The sequence below is a fragment of the Dipodomys ordii genome, unplaced genomic scaffold (assembly GCF_000151885.1).
Source record: "Dipodomys ordii isolate 6190 unplaced genomic scaffold, Dord_2.0 Scaffold14, whole genome shotgun sequence".
In the NCBI taxonomy this organism is placed as follows: Eukaryota; Metazoa; Chordata; class Mammalia; order Rodentia; family Heteromyidae; genus Dipodomys; species Dipodomys ordii.
In genome coordinates this window covers 15193772-15220361 of record NW_012267230.1, presented here as the reverse complement: position 1 = coordinate 15220361, position 26590 = coordinate 15193772, and the positions used below count along the sequence as shown (strand labels likewise).

General features: G+C 62.6%; 1 protein-coding gene across 1 annotated transcript in view; it reads right to left on the bottom strand.

Annotated features, from left to right (window-relative positions):
• Pkd1 (polycystic kidney disease 1 (autosomal dominant)) overlaps positions 1–26590 on the bottom strand; it is a 41873-nt gene that overhangs the window by 2998 nt on the left and 12285 nt on the right. Inside the window, exons 5-43 of the mRNA XM_013011248.1 lie at positions 23481–23548; positions 23303–23374; positions 23103–23174; positions 22811–22977; positions 21964–22635; positions 21655–21838; positions 20400–20620; positions 20053–20168; positions 19019–19139; positions 18570–18802; positions 17423–18178; positions 16726–16857; positions 16334–16509; positions 15801–15934; positions 11823–15445; positions 11505–11654; positions 10685–10828; positions 10335–10614; positions 10053–10266; positions 9820–9979; positions 9434–9586; positions 8731–8875; positions 8029–8649; positions 7675–7831; positions 7238–7490; positions 6948–7143; positions 6078–6248; positions 5867–6010; positions 5560–5770; positions 5343–5469; positions 3528–3644; positions 3386–3435; positions 3039–3208; positions 2893–2965; positions 1293–1408; positions 1012–1214; positions 752–946; positions 412–551; positions 43–155 (exon numbers count right to left, since the gene is read on the bottom strand). Of these exons, the coding sequence (XP_012866702.1) occupies positions 43–155; positions 412–551; positions 752–946; positions 1012–1214; positions 1293–1408; positions 2893–2965; positions 3039–3208; positions 3386–3435; positions 3528–3644; positions 5343–5469; positions 5560–5770; positions 5867–6010; positions 6078–6248; positions 6948–7143; positions 7238–7490; positions 7675–7831; positions 8029–8649; positions 8731–8875; positions 9434–9586; positions 9820–9979; positions 10053–10266; positions 10335–10614; positions 10685–10828; positions 11505–11654; positions 11823–15445; positions 15801–15934; positions 16334–16509; positions 16726–16857; positions 17423–18178; positions 18570–18802; positions 19019–19139; positions 20053–20168; positions 20400–20620; positions 21655–21838; positions 21964–22635; positions 22811–22977; positions 23103–23174; positions 23303–23374; positions 23481–23548 (11050 nt within the window). The remainder of the gene's footprint in view (positions 1–42; positions 156–411; positions 552–751; positions 947–1011; positions 1215–1292; positions 1409–2892; positions 2966–3038; positions 3209–3385; positions 3436–3527; positions 3645–5342; positions 5470–5559; positions 5771–5866; positions 6011–6077; positions 6249–6947; positions 7144–7237; positions 7491–7674; positions 7832–8028; positions 8650–8730; positions 8876–9433; positions 9587–9819; positions 9980–10052; positions 10267–10334; positions 10615–10684; positions 10829–11504; positions 11655–11822; positions 15446–15800; positions 15935–16333; positions 16510–16725; positions 16858–17422; positions 18179–18569; positions 18803–19018; positions 19140–20052; positions 20169–20399; positions 20621–21654; positions 21839–21963; positions 22636–22810; positions 22978–23102; positions 23175–23302; positions 23375–23480; positions 23549–26590) is intronic.

Genomic DNA, 26590 nt, shown 5'->3' with positions numbered 1-26590 from the left:
CCCTCCCGGCAGCTCCAGGAGGAGGGGAGGGCCGCATCTCACCTTCCTGGAGCCGTACTTGCCGTAACCGCGGGGGCCCCAGCTCAGGGCCGGGCCCGTCTCCATGGACAGACGGCAGCAGCACACTGGTCATCCACGGCCAGAACTCCTCAGACCTGCGGGCAGCCCGAAGTCACTCACCAGCCCCCGGCTCCTCTGCCCAGCTCGAGTGCAGGCTGCCAGGCCCCGGAACAAAGCCCAGCCCACTGTGCGGGGCGCATCTTTCTGTCCCGAGCCTGTGGAGCGGAGCGGTACGGGAGACAGCACTCCCCCCGTCAGCGGCTCCCATCCTGGTCAGGCTGGGCTGGTGTCGGGACCGCCCTGCCCCGGGGGACACCTGTGTGTGTGTGTGTGTGTCCCTGAGCGTCCTACCGGGTGATGGCCAGGAAGGCCTGGCTGTCCAGCTCCTGCTTGATGGCGCTCTGCAGCCGGTAGGCGTGGGCGTGGCCCGCAGCATCCCCGTAGTTGGCCAGCAGCGTCACCAGCAGGAAGAGCATGTACACCAAGAGGCTCTGGGGACAGGGCAAGCCTGTGGTCGGCGCTCCCGGCCACCGCGCCAGGGCGGGGCCTTGCTGGGAGCAGGCACGGTCACTGAGGGGAAGCAGCTGAGCCTGGGGCCCTGGAAGGCCGGGCAGGAGCAGGGGCGTGAGGGAGCATCCTGCCCCACGGGCAGCGGGCGGAGGGGTCGGGGAGGGTTTAGGGCAGGGCTCACCCTGAGCATGCCATGCAGCTTCTTGACCTTGCGGGCCTCCTCCTTGGCCAGGAAGAGGGCGAAGCCGTGGGGGGGGCGCACGCGGGGCACGCGCTCGCTCACAGGGGTCACAGCCGGGCTCTCCACTAAGGTGTCGTCCTCCTCCGGGTGCAGCCGCTTGGCCACCAGGGAGAAGTAGAGGGCTTCCAGGAGGATCTGGGGGAGGGCGGCGTCAGCGGGCAGGCTGGGCCCCGCACGGCCCTCCCCATGCCCCCACTTACCTTAAGTGGCTCCCAGCCGAGGAACGAGGCCAGGAAGCTGCAGCTGCTCGAGAGCAGCCACGCGAGGCCCACGCTGGGAGGGAAGCTGGCACCGACCCACCCCGAGACCCCCACAGCCACGGCCACCAGGAGCAGGCTGAGCCCGTGGGCAAGGGGTGCACACCAGGAGGGCAGCAGCCGCTTGTGGAGACCCTCCACGGGTCCTGGGGACAAAAGGACAGCTGCAGAGGCCGCCAGCCCGGGGGTGGGTGGGAGGCCTGGGCCCGGGCCCCCAAGCGCACCTGTCACCGAGCGCCGGGCCGGCGGGGGCTGCCCACCACTGGGGCTGGGCTGGAGCTGCTTCTCTCCCGGCCTCTGCAGCAGCAGCGTCTCAGGCTTCTCCCCGGGCGTGCTGGACCTGGGCACAGGGCAGAGCTGTGAGCGCCACACCGCCGCGCAGGGGAAGCAGTGGTGCCGGCGCCTTCCGGGCTGGGGCTCAGGGCCTGCGGCTTTCTGCTCAGGCCCAGGCTTTCTCCCTTGAGCCAGTGCTTGGCTTCGAACTGTGATCTTAAGATCTCAGCCTCCTGTGTAGTTAGAATCACAGGCGTGAGCCACTGGTGCTTCTTGAGCATCTCATGCTTTCCCATTTACACGCTCACCACTCTGAATTCTGGCTTACACGCTCACCGTGAGACTCATCTCCAATTAACTACCCAAAAGCCAGAAGTAGATCTGTGGCTCAAGTGGTTTATGGCTAGTCTGGAGCAGGGAAGCTCAGAGACGGCACTTAGAACCTGAGTTCAAGCCCCAGGGCTGGCACATTGACAAGAAAAAACCCTTAAAAACAAGATAACAGGCTGACACTGGTGGCTCATGTCTATAATCCCGGCTCCTCAGGAGGCTGAGGTCTATACAGATCACAGTGCAAAGCCAGCAGGGAAGTCTGTGAGGCTCTTTCTCCAATAAATCACCAAAAAAGCTGGAGCTGTGGTTCAGGTGCAAAGCAAGGTAGCACAAGAAGGTAACCTTGAGCAACAGACACCCAGACAGCGCCCCGGCCCTGAGTTTAAGTCTCAGGACTGGCGCACATGCACAGACACAACGAAGTTAGGCCCCTGTGGCTCACGCCTGTAATCCTGCTGACTCAGAGGGCTGACACCTAAGGATCACGATTCAAAGTCAGCCTGGGCAGAAAACTGAAAAACTGTCTCCAATTAATTAGCAAAAATGCCAGAATGTAGGTGTGGCTCAAGTGGTACAGCTGAGTTCAAGCTCTGGTTCTTTCACCAAAAACAAACCCATAAGGGCTGGAACCATGATTGAAGTACACTGGTAAATTCTAACGTATGCGCATATGAGTGACCGTGGCCAAGAAACCCCTCCTGTACATTAGTTACATTTTAATGTAATTAAGAATTACATTAAAAATGAGAACAGCAAGCACAGGACAGTAGAGCGCACTCCTGGGCTGGGGCACCGGCTGCATGCATGGGGTGGAAGGGAGGCGCGGGGGAGGGAGGGAGGGAGGGAGGGAGGAGGGGAGGGAGAGCTGAGGAAGCGCCAGACTGGGGCACAGCCTTGCAACCCTCCAGGCAGCTGATCTATGCTGCTAAACGTCAAGTATGAAACACTCTCAAAATGAAAACCAAGGGGCATCTCACACCCGGCCCCGAGTTCAAACGCAGGAATTTGTAAAAACACAAAAAGCGCTTCCCAGCTCAGCCCCTGCAGACTGGCCGCTGGTCTGCTCTCGCAACCCGCACGCCCCGCCGCCTCCTACCCTGGAGTTGCGGTCACTGGCCAGCCAGGAGCCCAGGGCAGAGGCGGGAAACGCTCCATACCAGGCGCCTGCCCTCCGCCCGTCACCCGGGCCGCCCAGCGCCCACCCCAAGCCTCACTCACAGGCCGGTGAGCAGGTCCGTGTCCGAGGGGGCGTCCTGGGTGGGAGCCAGGGCCTGCCGGATCAGGTCTTCATCTGCAGGGAGTGGGTCGCGTCAGGCAGGCCCAGCCCGGGGGGGGGGGGGGGGGTAGAAGCCTGCTGGGCTCACCTGATGCTGACAGGTGCTGGGCAGGCGAGGGGGCGCTGTCCTCCTCCCGGCCCAGCCCGTGGCCGGTCGGACCCCATGCCAGCTGCTGCAGGGCACTGCCCACGATGGACGGGTCGCTGAGGAGGTCCGGCCAGCTGAGCGTGCCTTCGCTGGACGGCCAGCACACCAGGCTACGGGCCACACAGGTCAGCAAGCCGCCACCCCGCCCACGACGCCAACGCACCACAGACAAGACACACATCAGCAAGCCGCCACCCCGGGCTGCAGAACGCCACATGCCACATGTCCCCAGCACCGCCCAGGCACAGCCGACGGTTCTGTGACCTCCGTTCCTCTGGCAGACACACCTTTTAGAATCATCCAGAAGAAAGTCGCTTCTTACTTGTCCAGCAAGGGCCTGTTGAGAAGCGCAGAGAGCTGTCTGGGTGGGGCCTCCACCCGCTGTGCCCGCGGGCTGACCCACCTGGCCCCATGGCCCCCAGGCCGCACCTCAGCCCGGAGCGCCGACAGCGTGAAGAAGGAGCCGTTCAGCACGGGTGAGCCCAGGAAACTGTCGGTGTCCAGTGCGGGCTGCCCTGAGCGGGTGGGGCCTGGGCCTCCCACCACCTGCAGGGAGAGGCCAGGGGCTCAGCGAGAGGCAGCGCTGGTGGCTCAGGCTTGTAATCCTAGCTACTGAGGCTGAAGTACCGTGGACTGAAGGTCAAGGCCAGCGCGGGCAGAAAAGGCCATTAGACTTCATCTCCAAAATAAGCAAAAAAGCTGGCGCCTGTCATCTTAGCTACTCAGGAGGCTGAGATCTGAGGATCGATGTTTGAAGCCAACTGGGCACAAAAGTCCATGGGACTCTTATCTCCAATGAACCACCAAAACACCAGAAGTGGGGGCTGGGAAGGTGGCTCAGTGGTAGAGCGCTTGCCTTGCATGCCTGAGGCCCTGGGTTCAATTCCCCAGCACCACATAAGCAAAAGGAAAAAAGCTGGAAGTGGCGGTTGTGGCTCAAGTGGTAGAGCGCTAGCCTTGAGCTGAAGAGCTGAGGGACAGCGCCCAGGCCCAGAGTTCAGGCCCCATGACCGGACCCAAAAAAAAAAAAATAAGTGGAGCTGTGGCTCAAGTGGCAAAACACTAGCACTGAGCAATAAAGCTCAGAGACAGCGCCCAGGCCCTGAGTTCAAGCCTGAGGACTAGCATGCGCGCGCGCACACAAATACCAAGCACAAAGTAGTACTGAGGAAAAGGAGGCATGGCTTAAGTGGTAGAGCACACACGCCACAAGCAAGCAAAATGGGCAGTCACAAGGTCAAGTTCAAACCTGCTGCCAGTCTTAAAAAAGTTCTTCAGTGAATGAATTACCCCTAATTCTTTTCTTTTTGGCAGTCCTCGGGCTGAATTCAGAGCCATGCACTAGATAGAGGCTACTCCCGGCACAATCACCCTTCACGTGTGTGAACCGCCACCACCCACGGCACGTGACCGCCACGCACCCCTGGAACCTCCCTCTTGGCCTTGGTGCATAGCCTTCCTGGTGCGCCTGAGGCCCGGGTGTGCGCACGGCTCTGCGGCGGCCGCCTGGTGGCCGAGGGCAGTGTTGGCCTGGCACGAGCTCGGAAGGTTCCCCTCCTGTTTTGGGGGAGCTGAACGGTTTGCTGGAATTCACCAGCCGGGCCTGGCTTTTCCGTGCATCACCACGCACCCTCTTTACGCATATTTACATCCTTGGGACATCTGCTCTTGGCAGATTGCCTTCCCAGCAGGGTCTTCCGCCCTCGCCCTGAGCATGCTCAGCATGCAGCTTGTGCATGGTCTTCAGAACCTAGTCAGTCTCTGCAGGGGAACCCACGAGGTGGCCTCTCTTTCATTATTTTGGTGTGTGTGTGTGTGTGTGTGCATGTGTGCTCACACACGCGTGCATTCTAGGGCTTAAACTCAGGACCTGGGCCCTGTCCCTTAGCTTCTTTTGCCCAAGGCTAGTGCTCTACCACTTGAGCCAAAGTTTCACTTCCAGCTTTTGTATGGTGAATCGGAGACAAGTCTCACTAACTTTCCTGCCCAGGCTGGCCTTGAACCACAATCCTCAGATCTCAGCCTCCCGAGCAGTTAGGATGACAGGTGTGAGCCACTGGAGCATGGCTCTGAGAACTGTTTCCCACCCATGTCCTTTTAGGCGTGCTGGTTTTGTGGGCGCTTCCAAGGGGCCTGCTCTGGCCTGTGGTCTCCCGGGGCTGCCGCACTGCACTCCCAGTGGCTGGGTGACACGGCCACCCGGGACCACCCTGGACCCAGCAGCCCTGACCTGGCCCAGCCCACCTTGCTCCGAGACATGCGGAAGAAGAACAGGACAGCCAGGTAGACAGGGTAGACGACCACGCTGGACACCAGGCCAACGGCGACAGCATCGGCGCCGGGGGGGACCAGGCTGGACACGGGCCCCACACTAGGGCAGGAGAGGAGATCCAGGCGTGAGGAGGCTGGAGGGGCAGAAGAGTTGGCAAGAAGGCCGCATCACCTACCCCACAGCACCTACCTGTGCGTGGCATCTCCCACGACCCCGTACCACACGGCATTGGCGCCCAGGAAGAGGCAGAGGAGGAGGGCGCAGCATGTGGCCCTCTGGACACGCGTGAAGCGGCTGCGTGGTGGCCGGTCCCACACGGAGAGCCAGATGTGCTTGTCAAAGAAGCCACACTGCAGCTCTGCCACCAGGAGGCGCCGGAAGTGCCACAGGGCTTCATCACCTGGGGAGAGGGAGGGAGGGGTAGCGGCAGGGAGGGGGAGGAGAGGGGCAGCGGCGGGGGGGGGGGGCCCCGCCCCTGGCGGGTAGAGGGCCTTACTTGCTGCCAGCACCTCCTTCTCCACCAGGCCCCCGTTGGCCTCGGTCTCCACAGACAGCCAGTCGTTGACCAGAAAGAAGGTGCTGCGGGCGCTCTGCAGGTCGCGGACGATGACGTGCTGCAGGAACCAGGCGGGGCTCAGGCCTGCGGGGGGACAGGCGGTGAGGCCGGGGCGGCGGCGGGCGCAGGGGCGGCGCTGCCCCCCCCGGACCTTTGTTGTCATGCCACACTCGGATCTTCTGCAGGCTGCCCAGGCTGCGCGGGGTGGCGATCCGGAAGACGTCCAGGCTGTTCCGGTGGAAGGCTCTGTCCCCGTCCAGGTGCCGGTGGCCACTCTGGCTGTCCGCCCCGTACAGCATGATGCCCACGTGGGCCGTGGTGCCTGCAGGAGGGAGGGCCAAGAGCCTGGTCTTCTGCCCGCTGCTCGAGACCAGGCAAGCTTTTCTGTCTGCCAACCTCCATTCGCCAAGCACCAGCAGGCCGTGCTCTGCAGCGGCGACGGACGCATTTGCACTCAGGCTTTCTCAGTTCACGGAACTATCACCAGCCCAGCGCCACAACCCAACATCCGACAGCTTTCGGCTGCCACGGGGTGCGTGCGACTCCCAGCGATGCTGGCATACAAGCCTGGTTCCGCTCCCGAGCCCCAAGCCCCGCACAGCACAGTCTGAGACGCAGCCCTGGCCTGACGCGGAGGGGCTACGTGGCGTCTCCTCTCCCCGTGAGAGCCGACATGGGTTTTGTGCTGGTCATTGGGCTTGAACTCGGGGCCGGGGCACAGTTCAAAACAAGCTCAGGGCTGGTGCTAGAAGCACACCTCCACTTCTAGCTTTTGCTCAGTTAAAAGGAGTTTCAGGACTTCCCTGCCCAGACTGGTTTTGAACTGCAAGTCTCAGACCTCAGCCCCAGGAAACTAGGATGTCACGCGTGAGCCACCAGCACCAGCTCCTGTGGCGCTTCTGGAAAATGGATAGTCAAAAGAGAACAGGCAGGGGCCAGAGGCAGCAGTGGCTGGCCAGCGCTGCAGCTAGAAGCTGGGGCAGGGTGGACGCCCAGGACCCCCACGGCCACGGCCCCTCACCTGAGCCTCGGCCCCAGCCAGTCTTGACCAGGATCTCATACTTGAAGCGGCCCCCCTTCCCGCAGAATGGGATCGCGCGGACCCGGCGGACGTCCAGCTGGTCTAACTTATGCAGGACCACGGCCATGGCTGCATAGGTCACCAGGCACATGGCACACGTCAACAAGACGACATAGTTCACACCCATCGATGGCTCCTGGGAAGAGAGAAGCACGAGGCCCCGTCCCGCGGCCCGCACCACCCGCTGTGGACAAAGGAGTGGAGAGCGCGGGGACGGGAGGGCCACTCACGGGAAAGATGAAGCGGACGCGGCTGGGGGGCACGAAGAGGCTGGCGCCGAACGCCGTGAGGTGGCGCGTGAGGCACACGGCCTGGCGGGGCGAGGTCTCCTCCAGCGGCGCGAGCCCCTCCGTCCTCCACATCATGTCCTCCTCACTGAAGTACTGGCACAGGGCCGTGTACAGGCCCACGGACACCTCCAGCGGCGACCAGTGGAAGTGGCTGGTCAGGTTCAGGTGGTAGCTCCCCCCGGGGGCCCGGGTCCTGCCAGGAAGGGGCAGGGTCAGGGCCAGGCTTTGGGCGTCCCGGTGGACGGCGCTCTGCTCTCAGCTGCCTCGCCCGGCCGGCTCTCCCAGCTTCCGACAGAGCCACACACACGCCTGTGCCCAAAACAGCCCACCGAGGCCAGCTGTCCGGGCCCACTCCCGGGCCTCTGGCAGGCGCTCACCCCGGGGCGAGGAAGAAGGTGTAGAGCCGGTGGTCGGCGCCTCTGAGCGCCTCCAGGCTGATCCTCCTGTCCGCAGAGCAGTTGTGCTCGTTGGGCCGCGGCGCTGAGTGCAGGTACACAGCCAGGTAGGGCTCGGGCTCCTCAGACAGGTAGCGCTCTGGGGGCGACACACGGTGTCAGCTGCCCACCCCCAACGCCGGCCACCATCGGGAAACCCTGCAGCTCTGTCAGGGGCCTGGGGCAGCACGAGCTTCTCTGTGGCTCCTCACCGGCCTTCTGGCGGGACACCCCGGGCCCTCCCAGGGAAGGGGCTGGGAAGAGGGCGGGCAGTGTGTGCCCAGCCACGGCACCCACCATTGAGCACGGTGTAGGTGAGCTGCAGGTGCAGCCCAGCCTCGGGGTTGCTGTCGTCTGGGGTAACCACGGCACTGACCGAGGCCCGGGGCTGCACGATGGTGGAGCCTGCTGGGGTGCGCATGCTCTGGGCGACCTGGTCTGAGTTGCTGGGCACTTTGACCGTGATGGCGCGCTCTGTGGCGAGCCGTTCTATCGGGATCTGGGTGCCGGCCTGCGTCTGGAGCGCCATGGACGCCACCTTGGTGGAGACCGTGTAGTTGCTGATGTAGCCGAAGGGGAAGGGGTTGGAGTCCATGAGGATGATGAGCTGCACCACATCGCTGACATTGGAGAGGGCGCCGCTGAAGGCCTCGGGGATGGAGAAGTGGCAGCCGGACGTGGCCGTGTTGCCGTAGCACAGCAGGCTCCTCGGGTCCGAGCGCTTGCCCTGGGCCACGATCTCCTCCCCAGACAGGGTCAGAGGCTCCTCGTTGAGCACGCGGGAGCGCATGAGGATGCACATGAGCGCCGAAGACAGGTTGTAAGCCTTGGATGCCACCATGGGTGAGGGCGGCTCGGCCCCCAGTTCCAAGGGCTGCAGGGCCTGCACGTCAGAGCTGGCCAGGTGGATGAGGTCCCCTGCAGATGGGCACGGGGGGGGGGGCGCGTGAGCGGTGGCCGGCGTCTGGGAGCGGGGCCGCCCGGGCCGAGCACGCCCACCTGTGATGTTGAGGATGCTGTCGGCGATGGCGGTGGGCGTGGCGGTGCCCTGGGTGGTCTCGGCCCGCAGAATGCGCATCATGGCCTCCAGCTTGTGCAGCACCTTCTTCAGGCAAGAGCGGCACACGAGCTCCCTGCTGGCCACCTGCACAGGTCCCAGCACAACTTCCGGACCCAGCCGGTCGGCAACCTCCCTGTGCTCCTCCCGACCCGGGGAAGAACCCTGTCCCCGGGGCTCAGTGCCATCTTTTCACACAACTGACAGCTGTTGAGCCACAGGACCCCATGGGAACAGCGCCCCCACCCCAAGGCTCTGCTTCTTCCTGCCCTCCCAGAGAGCCCCCCACTGCACTCAGCAGCTGCCCCCACCCGTCAGCCTGTACTGCTGAGAATTTGAGCAGTGGACAGCTCGTGTTGGACAAGGCCACATCAGGTGTCAGGGTGTGACCGCAGGCCTGAGAGGAGGCCCAAACAGGATCTTTGTGTCTGATGCCACCACCCCCCCGCCCCCGCCATCCCCCCCCATATGCTGAGCTGCTCTTCCCACCTGCGGGCTCCCAAAGGGGGCGCTGTAGGCTGCCACTGGGTAGCATCAGGGGCTCCGGAGCGCTAGCACAGGCCAGGAAAAACACTCCAGGGCCGGAGGCCTGGCTGAGGCTACAGGGCGGGAGGCCTGGCAGGCACAGTGAGCCTGCTGTCTTACCATGCACTGGGCCAGGGCGGCCGTGATCTGCTGGATGTCGTCCACGGTGTGGACCTGCAGCGAAACCAGCGTCTCCGTGATGTTCTTGCGCACCTGGGCTCGCATCTGCCGCTGGTGGCTGGGCTCCACTCCTGCATCCGGAGCCTGCTCATACTGGGGTGGGCAGTGAGCAAAGGGGAGCTGTGAGCGGGGCGGGGCAGGGCGGGCTGCTCCACGGAGAGCCGAGTATGCCTGGTCCCCTGCTGGCCACCAGGGGCAGGGGCACACAGCACTGCATTGTTTCCTCAAAGGCCAAACGGGGCATGCTCAGCACGCCCGGCATCCCCACGCGGCGGTGGGGCTGTGGGCAGCGTGAGGGATCGCTGTCCCCGCCCACCCTTACTGACCTCATTGAGCACAGTGACAAGGGCCAGGGAGTACTCGATGACGTGCTGTGGGTCAGCCTGCCGCAGCAGCCCGGGCAGCACACTGGCCGTCAGGCTGTGCAGCCAGGGAGCCAGGCCCGCCGAGCTACCGTTGGGCTCAGGAAGGATAATGGCCAAAGACCTGCACGACAGAGGCAGGCGGCGAGGTGAGCAGGCGGCGGGCACGCCGTCTCCCCTCCCCGGGCACAGCTCACCTGTTGAGTGCCACCACGGCAGCGCCCAGCTGGTCCTGCACCACCACAGCCAGGCCCACCTCAAAGTGTGGCCCAAAGCCGGGCGGCAGGACGGCCCCGTAGGCCGGGAGGCTACCCTTGTAGACGCAGAAGTTCTCACAGTAGCCGCGGCGGCAGCGCCGCAGGAGCAGGGCGTACACCAGGGGGGCACCGGCGTCCTCGGCATCCCGCCAGCCTGCAGACACACGGCGGTGTCAGGAGCAGCGCCGCCCCACGCCGGCCTCCCCCCGGAGCCCCACTCACCCGTGCATTCGAAGTGCACCTTGGTGGTGAGGGCCCGCACGGCCTCCAGCGGGGAGAGGCGGCAGGAGCCCCCGAGCGGAGGGCGGTTGGGGGAGAGGCGGATGGAGGCGCAGCCCTCCTCCTCCCCGGTGCGGTCCAGCACGGTGAGCGTGAAGGTGTAGCCCTCGCCGTCCCGCAGCACACCCTGCCGCACCACCAGCCGCATGCCCGCACCGCCCGTGGACGTGGTCGTCTCATCCAACACCAGTGTCTTGTTGCTGAAGGTGCGCGCAGCCCAGCGCTGAGGACAGGAGCGCGAGACGGTGCGTGCGGGCCCCCCCCCCCCCCCCAGGCCCCTCTCCCCCCCCCCCCCCGCGCTTGGAGCCGTTGCTGCAGTTCTGACAGCGACCCTCCAAGTACACGTAGGAGCTGCGGCTCACTTCGTACACCGCCTGCGCCTTGCAGGACACGCACTCCAGGGACACGATGGGCACCCGGCCACTGCGGATCAGCACCTGGGGCGGGCGGGGCACAGGGAGGCCTTGTCCATCCCCACCAGCCCAAGGGAGAGCCTCTGCACCCCGGGCGCGGGCTCTGGGGAAGGTCTCCTGCATCCAGTGGAAATGCCAGTGTGGGGAGGGGCCGGTCCTCCCATGGCAGAGCCGCCCGCCGTGTGCAGTGTGCAGCCCCAGGGCCCACAACAGCAGGCACAGGGCACACTTAGGAAGGTTCCAGAAACAGATGCTGGAAGGAAGCAAGGCACCCATGCAAGGGGTGGAAAGCCCTCTGCACCCAGGAGTTTCTATTGCCGAGCAGGGCCCTGGCGCCCGGAGGAGCCCGGGCACCTCCCCTGAGCAGGCGGGCCAGGCGGGGGACGGCCTGGCTCAGAGGGACGGCCCTGTGGCGGGCGGGGCACCACACCCAGGCAGGGCCCCTTCCACAGCAGCAGGCGTGGCTCCCCGCTGGGGGAAGGAAGGGGAGATGTAGCCTAACCACGCACGGGGCGCCTGCCCCGCACAGCAGCGGCCTCGCAGCATGCCTAAGGAACCGCGTCCCGCTTCTGACAGACTGAGTGTGGGCGCCAAGTATTTCACGTGGAGATCAGAACCAGGTGAGAACCGAGTTCTCAGCCCAAAGAGCACCCCGGCCCAGAGAGCCTGCTGGAAGTGGGGCGGGCGGGCGGGCACGCACCGTCTGGTTGGCAGACTCCTCCTTCCGGCCCGCCTTCCACACAGTGAGGCTGAAGGTGTACTCCACCCCCGCCCCCAGGCGCTCCCGGGCAATGGTGACCGTGCTGCTCCCACGGGGACCAAAGTTCAGCGCACACGCACCAGCCTCGCTCTGCAGCAGACAAAGGAGAAGCATGGTGGTCCGGGACCCTGGCAGAACCTGGCCCCAGGGGACAGCTCCAGAGACGAGACCACCTCCCCACAGGAGCACTAATACCCAGCCCAGGGCAGCGCCTGAGACCAGGTAGGTGAGGCCCAGCCCTCCCTGCACGCGGCTGACCTGGGTGGAGGCCACACAGGCCCAGTGGAAGCTGAGCGGCGTCTGGTCGCCGTCCTCCAGGTTCGGGTCGTAGGATTTGCTCCCGTCCAGCACAAGGTCCTGGGTGTCAGACCACACGCGGTACGAGCCGCCCTCGATGATGGGAACCAGACGCTCGGCGGCCACGGTCACGTTGGCCTGAATGCTCCGCGCCAGTGGTGTGTCCCCGAGCGACACCACGAACACAAAGCAGTAGTGGCCCACGGGCAGCGTCAACCGCGGCACCACCAGCTGGGGCCGGCTCACGTCCACGCCAGGCAGGGCCACGCGCGCCGAATGCCCTAGCCGCTGGCAGCTGGCGGCGCGGAACACCTCCCAGCGGTACTGGGCCTGGTAAGTGACACAGTCGCGCAGGTCCACGTGTGCCTCCAGGTAGTTGCGCTGCGAGCGGCGCATCAGCACCTGCGAGGGCAGGGCCACGCCCACCTCGGGCTCCCTGCAGGCCAGCACCTGGACAGTCACGGTGGCCTGGGCCACAAAGAAGCTCACCAGGTTGGTGGCGTTCACCTCCACGCGGTAGTCCCCGGGCTGCAGGTAGGTGTGGGCGGCCCAGGGCTCCTCTGTGTACTGCACTGGGGCCCCGTCCCCGAAGTCCCAGCGATAGGCTACTCGCCGGGGGCTGGGGCTTGTGGCTGCCTCAAATCGGGCGGAGCGGTTGGTGAAGCAACGGCCACTCTCGAGAGCCACGTACTGGATGACATCCTGGACCTCCATGGTCAGCGTGAGGTTCACACTGCCCAGCTCGTTGAAGGCCCGCAGGTGGATCTCCAGCAGCCCAGCGGCCACCGGGGTGTAGGTGACGTCGCGGCCAGAAAGAATGACGAGCGAATCGCCCTGGACCTTCTGCAGGGAGAAGTACCAGGCGTAGGCGGCCCGGGAGCCGCGCCGCACCCGGGCCGTGAAGTTCTTCTCGGTGCCGGTGGCAATGCCAGGCTCGCAGCAGTTGAGCACGTGTAGCCCACTGATGGCCTCCAGCACTAAGATTCGAACCTGGGCCTGGGCCCGGCTCACATGGTTCTCAGCCTGCACGCTCACCACATGCTCACCGACCCAGGAGAAGCTGCGGGAGAAGTGGGGGGTGGGGAGCAGCTCGGGGCCGGCCCCGCCAGCCTGCAGGTGGAAGCTGACGGCTGAGCCGGCGGCCAGCAGGATCTGGAAGTGCACAGGCTGCCCGGGCGCCACCACCTTGCTGCTGGCCCAGAGCGCCAGGCCCGCGACGGGCTCCTCCACCGTGAGCGTGTGCGCGGCTGCCACCCAGCTGACGGCGTTGGAGGCGTTGAGCTGCACGGAGAAGGTGCCCGCGTCCGGGAAGCTCAGGGCTATGCGCTGGCCATGCTTGCTGCCACCCAGCACAGACCAGCGCCAGCTCACATCTGTGCCCGCTGCCAGCTGCCCCCAGAAGGACACAGAGGACCCCACTGCCACGAAGCCGCTGTCCAGCTCGCCAGCCCTGATGCTGAGGCCGCTCACAGGCACCTGCACGGCCACCTCGACGGTGGCGTTGGCTGAGCCCAGCTGGTTCCCAGCCACGACGCTGACCGGGTGCAGGCCAGCTGAGGAAAAGGCGTGAGTGGTGGACGGCTTCCACGTCTCCCAGCTCAGCCCGTCCTCCATGGACCATGTGTAGACGACCCCGCTGCCACTGGCCAGCTCAGCGAGGAGAGCGACGCTCGTGTTGACGGCAGCCGGGTTGGGGGAGGCAGTCACGCCCAGCCACCCCACAGGCTCCACAAACTCCACGGTGCGGTTGGCCGAGGCACTGCCCAGCATGTTGGTGGCCCGCAGCTGGATGCGGTAGGTGCTAGCTTCAAGCACCGTGAGGGAGAAGCCCTTGCCGCTGCCCGTCAGGGCTGGGCCCCCATCCCGCTGTGCAGTCCAGCTGTAGGAGATGTTGGTGCCATCCCTGACAGCGGCCTGCAGCTGCAGCGTGTGGTTGGTGGGGAAGCAGCAGCCCCCGCCGCCCCCCACCACCTGCAGCCCCTCGATGAGCTGGAGAACGTAGATGAAGATGCTGTCCTGCGCGGCGCCCACCTCGTTCTCGGCGGTGACAATGATGTTGAAGGTCCCCACGGAGCGGAAGGTGTAGGAGATGGTGGGGCCCCCGGGGATAGGCGTGCAGCGGTCACAGAGCACCCAGGAGTAGCGCACGTTGCTGCCCGCCTCCAGCGAGGTGCCGAAGCTCACGCTGCCGTTCAGGGGCACCACCGTGCGGCTGGCGTTCACGCCGAGCCCCTCGATGCGCTGCTGCACGGTGACGTTGCGCCGGGCCTCGCTGCGGCTCACCTCATTCCAGCCGGCCACTGCGACGGTGAAGCCGCCTGCGCTGCTGTAGGTGTGGGTGACCTCGGCGCCCTCGAGCTGAGCCCCATCCCCCAGCTCCCAGGAGTAGGTAGCGGGGCGCCCATGGCCCTCAGCCGAGAACAGGTAGGGCCGCCCCATCTCCAGCACGTGGGAGCCATTGACGCCGATGGCGGTGATGTCCACCGGCTCCTGCACTTCCACCCGCGCGGACGCGTTGGCGGCTGAGATATTGTTGGTGGCAGTGACCATCACCACGTAGGAGCCGGGCTCTCGGTAGGTGAACGCAGCGTCGGGGCCCCCAGCTTGGGTGGGGGCGGCACCTTCCGTGCCGAAGGCCCAGATGTAGCGGTACGGGAATGGGGGCCAGGCGCAGGCCGCCAAGCGGGCCGCGTCCCCGAGCCGTACAAACTGCCTCTCGGGCTGCAGAGTGACGTTGCCCAGCTCGGGCTCCACACAGATGCTGGTGAAGTAATGCGCCTTGTTCACACGGCTCGACAGGACCAGCGCTAGGGGGAACGTGCCACTCCGCGTGAAGTTGTGCGTCACCGTCGGGCACCCCTGGACAGTGATGTTAGAGGAGCCATCCCCAAAGGTCCAGTCAAAGAGGTAGCGGGCAGGGTCCCCGGTGACATGAGCTGTGAGGCGGGCTTCGGGCTGGACGGGGATGCAGGTGGCAGGCTCAACGCGCAGCACCTCCAGGACAAAGACCTGCACGGGCAGGCTCTGGGTCAGCTGGCCTGCAGGACTGGCTGCAACCACTGTCACTGTATAGTTTTGTGCCCGCAAGTACACATGCTGCACCGTGGGCTCGGGGCCCGTGAACATGGTGCCATCCCCCATGTCGAATGTCCACGTCACGTTGTCACCCGTCTCTACAGCCGCCTGCACCGCCACAGGGGCTCCCTGCTCCACCGCCGGGCTCAGGTGCACGCTCAGGCCACGCAGCTCCCGGAAGACGTGGACATCGGTGTACGCCCCCACGCTGCTCACGGTGTTGTTCACCTCCAGGCTGACGCGGTAGGTGCCGGGGTGGAGGTAGGTGTGGTTCACGGCTGGCTGGCTCTGCACCAGGCGAGGGGAGCCATCCCCAAAATCCCACGCGTACAGGATGCCGCCAGACAAGGGCCGAGGATGCGGGGAGAAGGTGACGGGCTGGCCCACCACCAGCACGCTGCGGCTGGCTCCCACAGCCAGGCTGGGCAGCGCGGGGCGCACGCTCACGGGCACCTGCTGCGTCATGTTCTCGTAGGTGTTGGACGCGAGGACGGTCAGGTTGTACTCGCCTGTGGAGAGGCCCACGTGCAGCGTCCTGCGCACAGGATCCCCGCCCGGCACCCAGCCCAGGCTGTGCTGAGAGGATGGGGCATTCCTGGGCCTGGCCGTGCGCAGCACGCGCGGGGCGGCAGGCTATTCCCCGTGGGACACGGGCCAGCACCATGTGAGGCGGCTAGAATTTTACACGTTAAATGCTGACCCTCTTCTAACTTCTGGAAAATTCAACTGGGATGGTCCATCCCTCCACACACCCCTTCGACTGAGTAAAGGCCTCAGTGGCACCCCAGGCGAGGGGTCAGTCAGAGTGGGGAGATGAGGGCCCCTCTCGGGTGTGCCACCCCCAGGAGAGGGCCAGCTGCTCACCTGGGCTGGCATAGGTGTGTGTGGCATTGTGCTCCACCAGCACCTGGGCCACCGTGGGGTCTGGGACCTGGAAGGCCTCACCGTACGGAGGCTTGAACTGGCCAACCACCTGCTCGCCATCTCCAAAGGTCCACCTGCCGGGCAGTAGGCAGGTGGTCAGTGTACCAGGGAGGGGCAGGTGGCCGGGCTGGCTGCTCACACACAGTGGGGAGCCCCTAAGTCCCGGCCGCAGCTCCCTGCAGGCGCTCCTGTGGCTGGACACAGCTGCATCTCTGCCCCGCCACGTGCCTGCGGGGTCCCTGTGCAGCAGCCTCTTAGTGTGGAGGGAACAAGGACCCAGAAAGCCACTCTCCCTGTCTCTTCTATTTCTCCCTTTTAAACTTGTTACGCTAAAATAAATCCTTGCTAAGACTTCAAAAAAAAAGAGCAGCTCTCAACTTCTCCACCGGGACCCCAAGGCCAACGCTGGAATCCCAGCCCTACCAGGCCCTACCCGGCTGGCCATGCCTCCCAGCAGGCCCAGCCGCACTCACAGGAAGGCCACCTCCACAGCCGCGTCCACCAGCACACTGGCCATCAGCTCCAGCGTGGCATTGAGGGGCAGCACAGCTGGCACCGCAGATACTCGAAGACCCCGCATCCTGTTCATCCGCTCCACGGAGACGTTGTAGTTCACGGTGACATTGCTCACGTGATTGGAGGCTGTCAGCTGAGAAGAGAAGACAGGGCTCGGTGGACATAGGGCCAGAGGCAACCACAAGGACAGACCAACAAGCAAAGAGCCCAGAGCCCCGATTCACACCGCCGGTCCACACTCACCCACAGCCACAGCAGGGTCCTCGAGGGCAAAGCAAGGAAGAAGAGAAGGCAAAGGTGAGCACCCTCACATCCCAGCACCCCCAGTCCCCGCCCGACCCCAGCCTACTGAGAGCTTGAAGATGGCGGCACTCTGGTAGATGACGTTGAAGACGACGTTGTGGAAGGTCAGGGACTGCTTGTCATCGATGGTCCACCGGAAGACCACGTCTGAGCCAGACTCTACCATGGGGCTGTACCGCTGTGGGTGGACATGGCATGGGCCAGGCTGTGACTCTGCCCTGCTCTGAGGCTGGCTTTACCCTCAGCCACAATCGACATGCCACCCTCAGAGTTCCTGAAGAGCGGAGGGGACATGAGGGCCACTAGCTAAGCGGTGACAAGTTACCCTGTATAGGGGCGGGCAGAGGGGCCAGGCCATCCTGGCGTCTGTCCTTAACACCCAGCACATGCTTAGGTACCAAGGCCCTGGTCAAAGCCAGCTTTCCACCTTGTCACGTGGCCTTGGCCTCCCTGTGCCTCCCTTTCTGCATCTGCAAAGTGGGCCCAGGCCCAGCAAGAGTCCGCCTGCCTCTGGGGTCCTCCCCAGCTCCCACCCCAGGCTCCACGGAGTCCCTCAGGTGAAGCGCAGTGCCACCTGGGAAAGGGAGCACGTCACCTGACCAAGTTGCCACGTCAACCTGCAGGACCCTGAAAGGACCTGCCAGACCCTACTGAACCTCTCCAGAAACATCCGTGTGGCTCCCTCCCTGTCCCCACCCGTGCACACCATGGAGGACGGAGGGGCAGAGAAAGGACACACTCACCACCAGAACACCCTGCAGCACCCGGGCCTCAGGGCTGGGCACAGCTCGGAGGCCACGGATGGGCTCCTCAGCGGTCACCCTCAGGCTGAGGTTGGCCCGGCTGTCGCGGTTCTGGGCTACAATCTCCACTGCGTGCTCCCCCTCGCTGAGCCGGGGCAGGGCCAGCACCGAGAACCAGGTGTGATTGGCCTCTCCTGTGCAGTCAGGCTGGAAGGTGGCCCCCACAGAGGGGCAGGCAGCCTCGAAGGGGGCAGTGATGTGGCCCCCGGACCAGCTGGCTGTGGCTGTGGCACTGGCACCAGAATCCACCTGAAGCACCAAGACCGAGCCATTGGTGGGTATGTAGAGGTGGCCATCAAGGAGGGCGGGGTGGACGACGCGCAGCCCCGTCAGCGGGGAGACCACACTGAAGCCACAGGACAGGTTGTGACTGGACACGCTGTTGCCCACTGTGGCCTGAACCTTGTAGCGCCCAGGACGCTGCAGCCCAGGATTGGGCGTCAGGCCCAGTAGCACGGTAAGCTGCTCTGTGGCTAAGCGCAGTTGCAGGGCACAGGCAGGGCCAGTCTGAGCCCCCTCCACCTGGGCAGGCAGGCTGGCCAGCCAAACGGAAGCGTTGGTGGAGAAGTACAAAACCTCAAGGCCGGGATGGTTGGATCCCAAGGGACACTGCAGTAGGGCACCCGGGCCAGCGTCATGTTGCAAGCCGATGAGGTCACCAGGAAGCACCAGGATGTCTTGGTCATGGACGGTGACCTATGAGAGGAGACAGGCCTCCATCACACCCCAGAGTAAGAGCCTGCGCAAGAACCACGGGGCAAATCCCATGGGGTGAGTGGGGAGTCAGGGCTCCTGGTGGCTGTGTGCAACGCCTACCCCCGGGGGCTCATGGCATGACAAACAGGCCGGTGCAGACGAAGAAGATATGCATGGGGCTGCCCTCCATGGGAAGGCTTGAGGGACAGGACGAAAGAAGCCGGCTGTCCCTTACAGAGAGAAGGGGGAAGACCACTCAGGCTGGAGGAGGGAAGAGGTGCAGGAGGCGGGGGCTTAAACTGTCTGGTGGAACACGAGGACTGTGGGGTGATAAGGGGGAGTGGCCCAGGAGCTGGTCAGAGGGAGACACGCCCAGAGTGGTGGCGCATACCGAGTAGCGCGTGGGGGGGCCTGCAGGCACGGAGAACAGGAACTCCCTCCACAGTGTGTGCGCGACCCCGGGGAGCCGGGGCCCCGATGCAGACCCACGGGCAGGGGCGTGAGGGTGGCAGGAGGCATCCACTGGCACACAGACATTGGCCCCAGGACACCAGTGCTCCTCCAGTAGACAGCCGGGGCCTGGCTCGGTCACGTTTTCAGGCTCACTGCTACTTTCTGGGGCTACTACAAAGACAGGAAGGTACTTGGGGCCTGACCCAGCAGTAGGCCCTACCTTAGTTAAGACCAGTCCTGATCAGGTGGAGCCCCGGCCCACACCAACACTCCCCCGCCACTGGGGCACCCTACCCACTCCATCCCCGACATGCAGAGTAAGAGCTGGCACCTCTGAGACTCTGCTGTCTTCTTGAGGCTTAGCCTAATTGAACCCCAGAGACCTACCTGCTCCTCCTGAGGGCCGGAACACCTGCAGCCGCAGCTGTGCAGGCCCCCCAAGTTCCTGGATTCCAAATTCTGCTGCAGTAAGAAAGGCTTCACGGCTCGGGCCAGGCAACACTATGAGCTGGTGGGGAGAGGCTGCCTCAGCACCAGAGACCCCACCCCAGGGCCCAACCCCACCTGGGGAAGCTACCACCAGGAAGCCCCCAAGCTTCATTTCACGTCACTTGGGAATTCAAAAAACCTGATCCAAACCCTCTGGGAGCAGTAGGGTCCCTAGGAGGCGTAATGCACAGAGCAGAGGCCCGGGAGCGGTGCGGGGGGCCCTGGGCGGGCATTCGATGCTTAGATGCCTCTCATCTTTGTGCACCAAGGACTTTCTGAACTGTCTTCACTGGGCACAAACAACTTTAAGAAGCCTCTGCTAACCAAACCAACATCATTTTTTTCTTTTTTTTTGTTGGTCGTGGGGCTTGAACTCTGGGCCTGGGCGCTGTTCCTCCAGCTCTTCAGCTCAAGGCGAGCGCTCTACCACGTGGGCCACAGCGCTACTTCCAGTTTTCTGGTGGTTTATTGGAGATAAGAGTCTCATGGACTTTCTTGTGTTGGCTGGCTTTGAACCATGATCCTCAGATCTCAGTCTCCTGAGTAGCTAAGATGACAGGCGTGAGCCACCGGCACCTGGCCTTTTTTTGTTTTTTTGTGCTAGTACTAAAGATTGAACTCTGGGCCTAGGTACTGCCCCTTAGCCTTTTTGCTCATTTATGGCTTTTTGGTGGTTAATTGCAGGTAAGAGTCTCACGGACTTTTCCTGCCCAGGCTGGCTTTGAACCTCAATCCTCAGCCTCCTGAGAAGCTAGCATTTATAGCCACTGACAGCCTTTGTTCCCCCAGTGCCAGGACCTGGCACATGCTAGGCAGGTGCTCTTACCATTGAGCCACACCCCAGTCCCCAACTTGACTTTCAAACAGACAGCAGCTGGGTAAGGCAAGGCCTGAGAGGCACAGGAGTTCTAGCTGAGAGAGGGCTGGCCTACCTCCAAGGGCTGCTGAGGGGCCAGGAGGGCCTCCTGCCGTGCCAGCGGCCTCAGGGGCCCCTGCAGGCCCCCATCAGGCACTCCCTCGAGGAAGTTCTCAGCATCCCACACGGGGCCTGGAGGTGGTGAGTATGCAATAAGGCACCAGGGCCAGGCCAGAGACAGCGGGCACATCCAGGGCGGGGCCCGACCCCGCTCTGAGCCCGCAGCAGCTCCCCCCTCCAGCTCCCTCCATCTGCTGTTTTATGTTTCCTGGTACAGCCTCATCCAAGGAGTAAGAGCCAGCACGGAACATCGAAGGATAAATGCAGGGAGAAGCAGCACCGGTGACCCTGTCTCCCGCGCACCTCCAGGCCGCAGCTCACAGACATAGCTGTGGGGCGCGGAGCACAGGTCTGTGTTGCACTGCCCGGCGGGGCCCAGGCGCACACAGTGCTGGGCAGTGGCCGGGTGCGGCTCTCCTGGCAGCCAGTTCTGGCAGCTCTCTAGGCTGAAGGCCTCGCCCTGGGGCGCCAAGCCCGCCTCTGCCCCCTCCACAGAGGAGAATCCAATCCACACGTCCAGGCCCCTGCAGGAGGACAGCAGGGAGGGTAGGCCACTCAGCAAGCAGCAGTCCTCATGGGCACCCCCCTCCAAGCACCCTGGCAGGTGGAACCTACCACCATCCTCATTCTCCACATGGGGAAACAGACATGGCAAGCAAGGCTCACTATCCAAGCCCACAGCCGCATCTACTGGGCAGCTTATGCCTACAGGGCTGCTGGGCACAGGCAGGAGCTCTGACGCTCTGCCTCAGCTCTGAGGGCCCAGGCCACCCCCACCGTGGCCTGCAGGGAGGCTGCTGCTGCAGAGGCCAAGACATCCAGTGGAGCCAACCGACACCTCTGCAGAGGTGCGAGCCCTGCCTGGAAGTACAGGCCCAAGAAGATGTGAAGACACAGGCATGGGCCCCACACCCGGGGTGGGAAGGGCCACGCTGTGGCCCCAGATCTCCATGCCAATGTCATCTACTAATTACATGGCCCTGGGGAAGAACTCAGCACTGGAGATCTAGATTCCCTCTGGCCCCTGCTAATGCACAGGGTATGATCAGCCTCTGAGATAACAGGCATCCTTCCCTGCTCTGACCCAGCACAGAGACCCGAGGAGGTTGGTCAAGTCTCACTTCCACCTCTACCCCAAACAAGAAAACTGGAGTCACAGAATGAGGGCCTGGCCCACTGCACGTCTCCACAAGGCTGGAGAAAGCAGGAGCCCAACGTGCTCTCCAGTGCACACAGCAGCCCTGGCCCACTCCAGGCGGGACGGGAGCAAGAAGCCACAAACAGCAGCAGCACAGCCTCACAGCTGCCAGGAGGCCCAGGGAACGGCCCTGTCAACAGGGCTCAGCTCCTCCCATGATGGGCGGGGACGGGCCAGGGGCCTGAGCCCGGCTGCCACTGTGATTCATCACACAGGGCTTTGGGAAGCTGCAGAAGGTCTGCAGGGCAGGACACGGCCCCCATCTCTCCTCCTCCACAAGCTTTAGGCTCTGCTACCATCTCAGCATGCTGAGCAAACCCCCCATCTGCCTGTGGCCTTTCCGGGAGTTGGGGCAGGCACCTGGTAACCTGGGAGACCAGGAAGCGCTGGATGGTAGGGCTGTCCACCATGGCCAGGGCAGCCCCAGCCCAGGTCCGGCATTGTTCCTGAGCCTGCAGCCAGGGTGCCTTCTCTGCCACCAGGCGGTAGCAGTGCCCACTGCCAGGGAAGATCTCTGTGTCCGAAGGGCAGAGCGGGTGCACCACTGGGGAAGAGTAGCAGAGAACAGGGCATCACTATGAGCCTGTGGCCAAAGCACCAGGCTCTGCCTGGCCCTGACCTTGGGGGAAAGGGGAGACAAGGGGCTCAGGCAGCTAGGCAGGCACCTACCTCTCACTGGCTCCTCATCCAGAGCCAGGATGGTGTAGGTGGCCTCAAGGGCCGAGCCTCCGCGGTTCCGGATGCTGATTCTGAGGCTCTCATCACTGTGCAGAGAGGCTGGGCACAGGAGCTCCAGGGCAGCAGGGGCTGCCTCCACGCGCACCTCTGTCCCCAGCAAGGCAGAGGAAGACCCCATGGCCAGCACAGCTGTCACGTGATAGCGTCCAGGCAGTGCATATCGGTGGGTGGCAGCTGAGCCAGCCACATCCACCCCTGGAGAGCCATCTCCAAAGTCCCAGTGTGTGGAGCCGATGGGCAGAGGGGCAGCGATATGGAAGGCTGCTGGCCGACCAGAGGCCAGGGGTCCATGGGGCCCCACCAGGGTGGCCCCAGGGGAGGCTGGGAAGACGTTCCGGAGGAGTGTGGGGCCGCTGCAGGTGGGGCTGCGGGGCTGGAGGAGGCTGGAGCACAGGGACTGGCAGGCCGCAGAGGTGTTGGGCAGCTGGAGTGCACCGCAGACACACCGGCCCTGCTCCGCCAGGGCTGCGAGGCCCTTGCTGGCTGAGAAGCAGAGAGCACCACAGGCCTCGGGTTCCAGGGGGCCCTCGTGGGCAGAGGAAAGGGCCACCACTGTAGGGGTGCCCGAGCTGTTGTCAGGGAGGCAGGCGATGTACTCCTCACCTAGGACAGACACGCACGCGGTCTACTTTGTGGTCCCGGCACTCTCCCTCGACTCCAAGTCAGACCCCACCCCACAGCCCTGCCCCTCTCCAGAGAGGTCTTTCTGATCCCCAGAAAGGAGGGCTTTCCCCAGGCCTACACTGCCCTGCACAGGCCACACACGCCCTGCACTCACCACAGCCTCCACTCAGCAAGGTGACATCGAGGGGCTGGCCAGCCAACGGGCCGGGCCCAGCACACGTGGCCACCCTGGCTGGCGCCATGCGGACCCGCCGCTCCTCCACCCAGCGTGGCAGCCATAGCAGGCCGCAGTCGCACTCGAATGGGTTCCCACTCAGGTTTCTGCAAGGGAGGGCGGGGCTGGGGCACAGGCCGGCAGGAGAGCAGGGTCTGATGCCAACTCCAGGGACAGTCAGGCCAAAACGGGAGGGCAGGGACACCATACCCACCAAAGCAAAGCAACTCACATTTCACTTAAATTAAATAAATTAGCAAATACTCCTTCTTCTAATGTAGAAATCTTGTTGTCGCTTATATCCCTGGGAAAAGAGGAAGAGGCGGCGGTGTGACGGGAGCCCTGTAACGCGACAGGCAGGGGCAGGCAGCCCTGTGCACCCTGAGACACCCCCGCAGGCCAGCAGGACTGGGCAGGAGGGAGGACACTCACAGCTCCACCAGCGCAGAGAGGTTTGCCAGGAGCCCAGCGTCCAGCGTGTGGAGCAGGTTGTGGGAGAGGTCCCTGAGGAGCAACACATCCGTGGGTCAGGCAGGAGCTCCAGGCTGGCACAAGGCCATCCTAAGTCCCACACCTAGGCACTGCCTCGAACCAAGATGCAGCCTCCTACCCTCGATGCACCCCTGTTATCAGGGGCAAGGAGAGTGCTTTTCTGATGAAGAATCTGAATGAATTCATCTGGGGAAATGGAGGCAGCAGAGCCAGAGCCCTCAACACGCTGCGCCCCTCTCCTCCCTGTGCTAAGTCCTGCAAAGCACAGCTACACAGAAGCACTGACCCAGGCACCTGGACAAGCACAGTTCCTCCTGCTAGCCCTGCCTCTGCCCTCTCCAAGCCCGGGAGCCCGGGCTGCTCCTGGCCCAGCAGAGTGGTCCCACAGCAGAGGCTGACTTCAGCCCTGACCTTAGACGCAGGCCAGGAGGGCCCAGCTGCCAGTGCAGGGGTGTCCTCACAATATCCCCAAGATGCAGCGTGGGCACAAAGAGGAAATAAATGGAGAGAGGGCCCTGGTGGATAACCCCCCAAGCTACAACTGAGTCAGGGTAGATTAGGGAAAATGAACCATGGGAAACAGCAGCCATGAATTCACACACTGTATGGAGTAGCTCTATTAGAAATACATAAGCATGAGCTGGGTGCTGGTGGCTCACACCTGCAATCCCAGCTACTCAGGAGGCTGAGATCTGAGGATCACGGTTCAAAGCCAGCCCAGGCAGAAGAGTCCATGAGACTCTTATCTCCAATAAACCACTCAGAAAAAGCCAGAAGCGGACCTGTGGCTCAAGAGGTAAAGCATTAGCCTTGAACACAAAGAGGCTTAGGGACAGCACCCAGTCCTGAGTTCAAGCCCCACAACCAGCAAAAGATACACAGATAGATACACACACACACACACACACACACACACACACACACACACGATATACATATACGTGAGCACTTATCACCCCTCGTATGCTTCGGTATCCGTACAAGCACAGCAGCCCTCTCCCCCTGGCCTCTCCTGCTTTCCCAAAACAATCTGTTTGCTTTGCAAACTAAGCAATGATCCTTATCAGCCAGGTGCTCACGCCTGTCATCCAGGCTACTCAGGAAGCTGGGATCTGAGGATCTCGGTTCAAAGCCAGCCTGGGCATGAAAGTCTGTGAGACTCTTCAATGAACCACCAGAAACCCAGAAGTGGCGCTGTGGCTCAAAAGTGGTAGAGTGAAAGAGCTCAGGGACAGGCACCCAGGCCTGGAGTTCAAGCTCCAGGACCAACAACAAATAAAGATAATAAAGCCTATCTTAAGGAAGGCACCTGTCTTGAGGGGCATACGGCATAATTCCTCCTCTGTTTGAAAGGATGCCCATACAGCAATGACCAGGTGTATTACAGGCCAACTTCTGATTAGACAGTGTAACATCAAGAAATGTACCAGAGCACTTATCTGAAGCCCAACCTTCTGTTTCACTATACATACCTGTGACATCGAACAGTTTTGCACCTTTTACTGAATATACATATATCCACGTCTGGACTGTGAACTACCTTTCTTGTTTTACTAATAAACTTCCTTGGTCTCTACCTCATTGTGTCTTTAAATTCTTTTTTGTGCATCAAGAACTCGATACACTAAGGGCCAGGTAGAGGCCTCTTCCTTTTTGGAGACTTCCCTGCTCACTTATTGCCTAACACTGCTGCTTCACACAACTAATCAAAAACCCCCAGCGCCAGGTGCTGGTGGCTCTCGCCTGTCATCCTAGCTACTCAGGAGGCTGAGATCTGAGGATTGTGGTTCAAGGCCAGCCGAGGCAGGAAAATCCGTGAAACTCTTATCTCCAATAAACACTCAGAAAATCAGAAGTGGCACTGTAGCTAAAGTGGTAGAGCGCTCACCTTGAGCTGAAGACCTGAGGGACACCGCTTAGGCCCAGAGTTCAGGCCCCACGACCGACATTAAATATATATATATATATATAAAACAAAGGCTCATCTGATGGCATTGGTAAGAAGTCAGGAAGTCTGAAAATATGAGTCTGTGGCTTCTTTCTGCTGTGCCTTTATGCTGAAGCGGACTGAGCACTCCAGACAGAAGAGTCACAGAACCCCTGGTCTTCAAGAACATCAGAGGGGAAGCAGAATGTGAGTGAGCCCCCCCCCCAGGCAGCAGAGTGACAACCAGGCCTCAGAACTCAAGTCACAGGAGCATGGAGCAGAGCCTGAACACCCTCGCTATGAGTACTGCGATGGGGTGCAGCAGGCCAGGAGGGCCCAGCTGCCAGTGCAGGGGTGTCCTCACAATATCCCCAAGATGCAGCGTGGGCACAAAGAAGAAATAAATGGAGAGAGGGCCCTGGTAAAGCATGAAGCTACAGGCAGAAACAAAGCAGGAACCGGACACCAGTGGCTCATACCTAGAATTCTAGCTCCTCAGGAAGCTGAGATCTGAGGATTGAGGTTTGAAGCCAGCCTATCGCCAATTAACCAGCAAAAATCTAGAAGTAGAACTGTGACTCAAGTAGTAGAGTGCCAGCCTTGAGAAAAAAAAAAAAAAGAAAACAAGCAAGAAGACGAGAGCTCCGAGTTCAAGCCCTAGGACCACCACCATACCACCATGGGAGGGATGAACAAGATCAACACACCCAACTGTAACGACACAGGCAACCTCTACAAAAAGAATATGAATAAAGTCAGGAAAGAAACTACAAATGTGAACCAAGTACAGGGATGTATGCTGTGGGGAGGTGAAGCAAGAGAAAGCAAGGTCAGTGAATGCAATATAGACTATCTCAATGGAAAGTTCCCACACACTTCGATCAGACCTAAGCAGGGGCCATGCAGAGGCGGCAGCGGTGGCGTGGAGAGCCTGTGGTGCAAAGCGATCGGGCTGCAGGGGAAGCAGCAGTGGCCTTGGAAACGAGGACCAGGCAGAGACACAGATGAACACTCAGGTTCCCTGCCCTCTCCTCTCATCGGACAGGGAAGAAGGCACCAGGGCGCTTTCCAGCCTGGCTTCCAAATGGAGGAGAGAAGAGAGAACTCCAGATGTTCCTCCACATTCCACTTGCTCAGAAATCTACAGTGCTTGCCTCGCAGGCATGAGGCCCTGGATTCGATTCCTCAGAAACACATAAGCAGAAAAAGCCGGAAGTGGCACTGTGGCTCAAGTGGTAGAGCGCTAGCCTTGAGCTAAAGAGCTGAGGGACAGCGCCCAGGCCCAGAGTTCAGGCCCCACA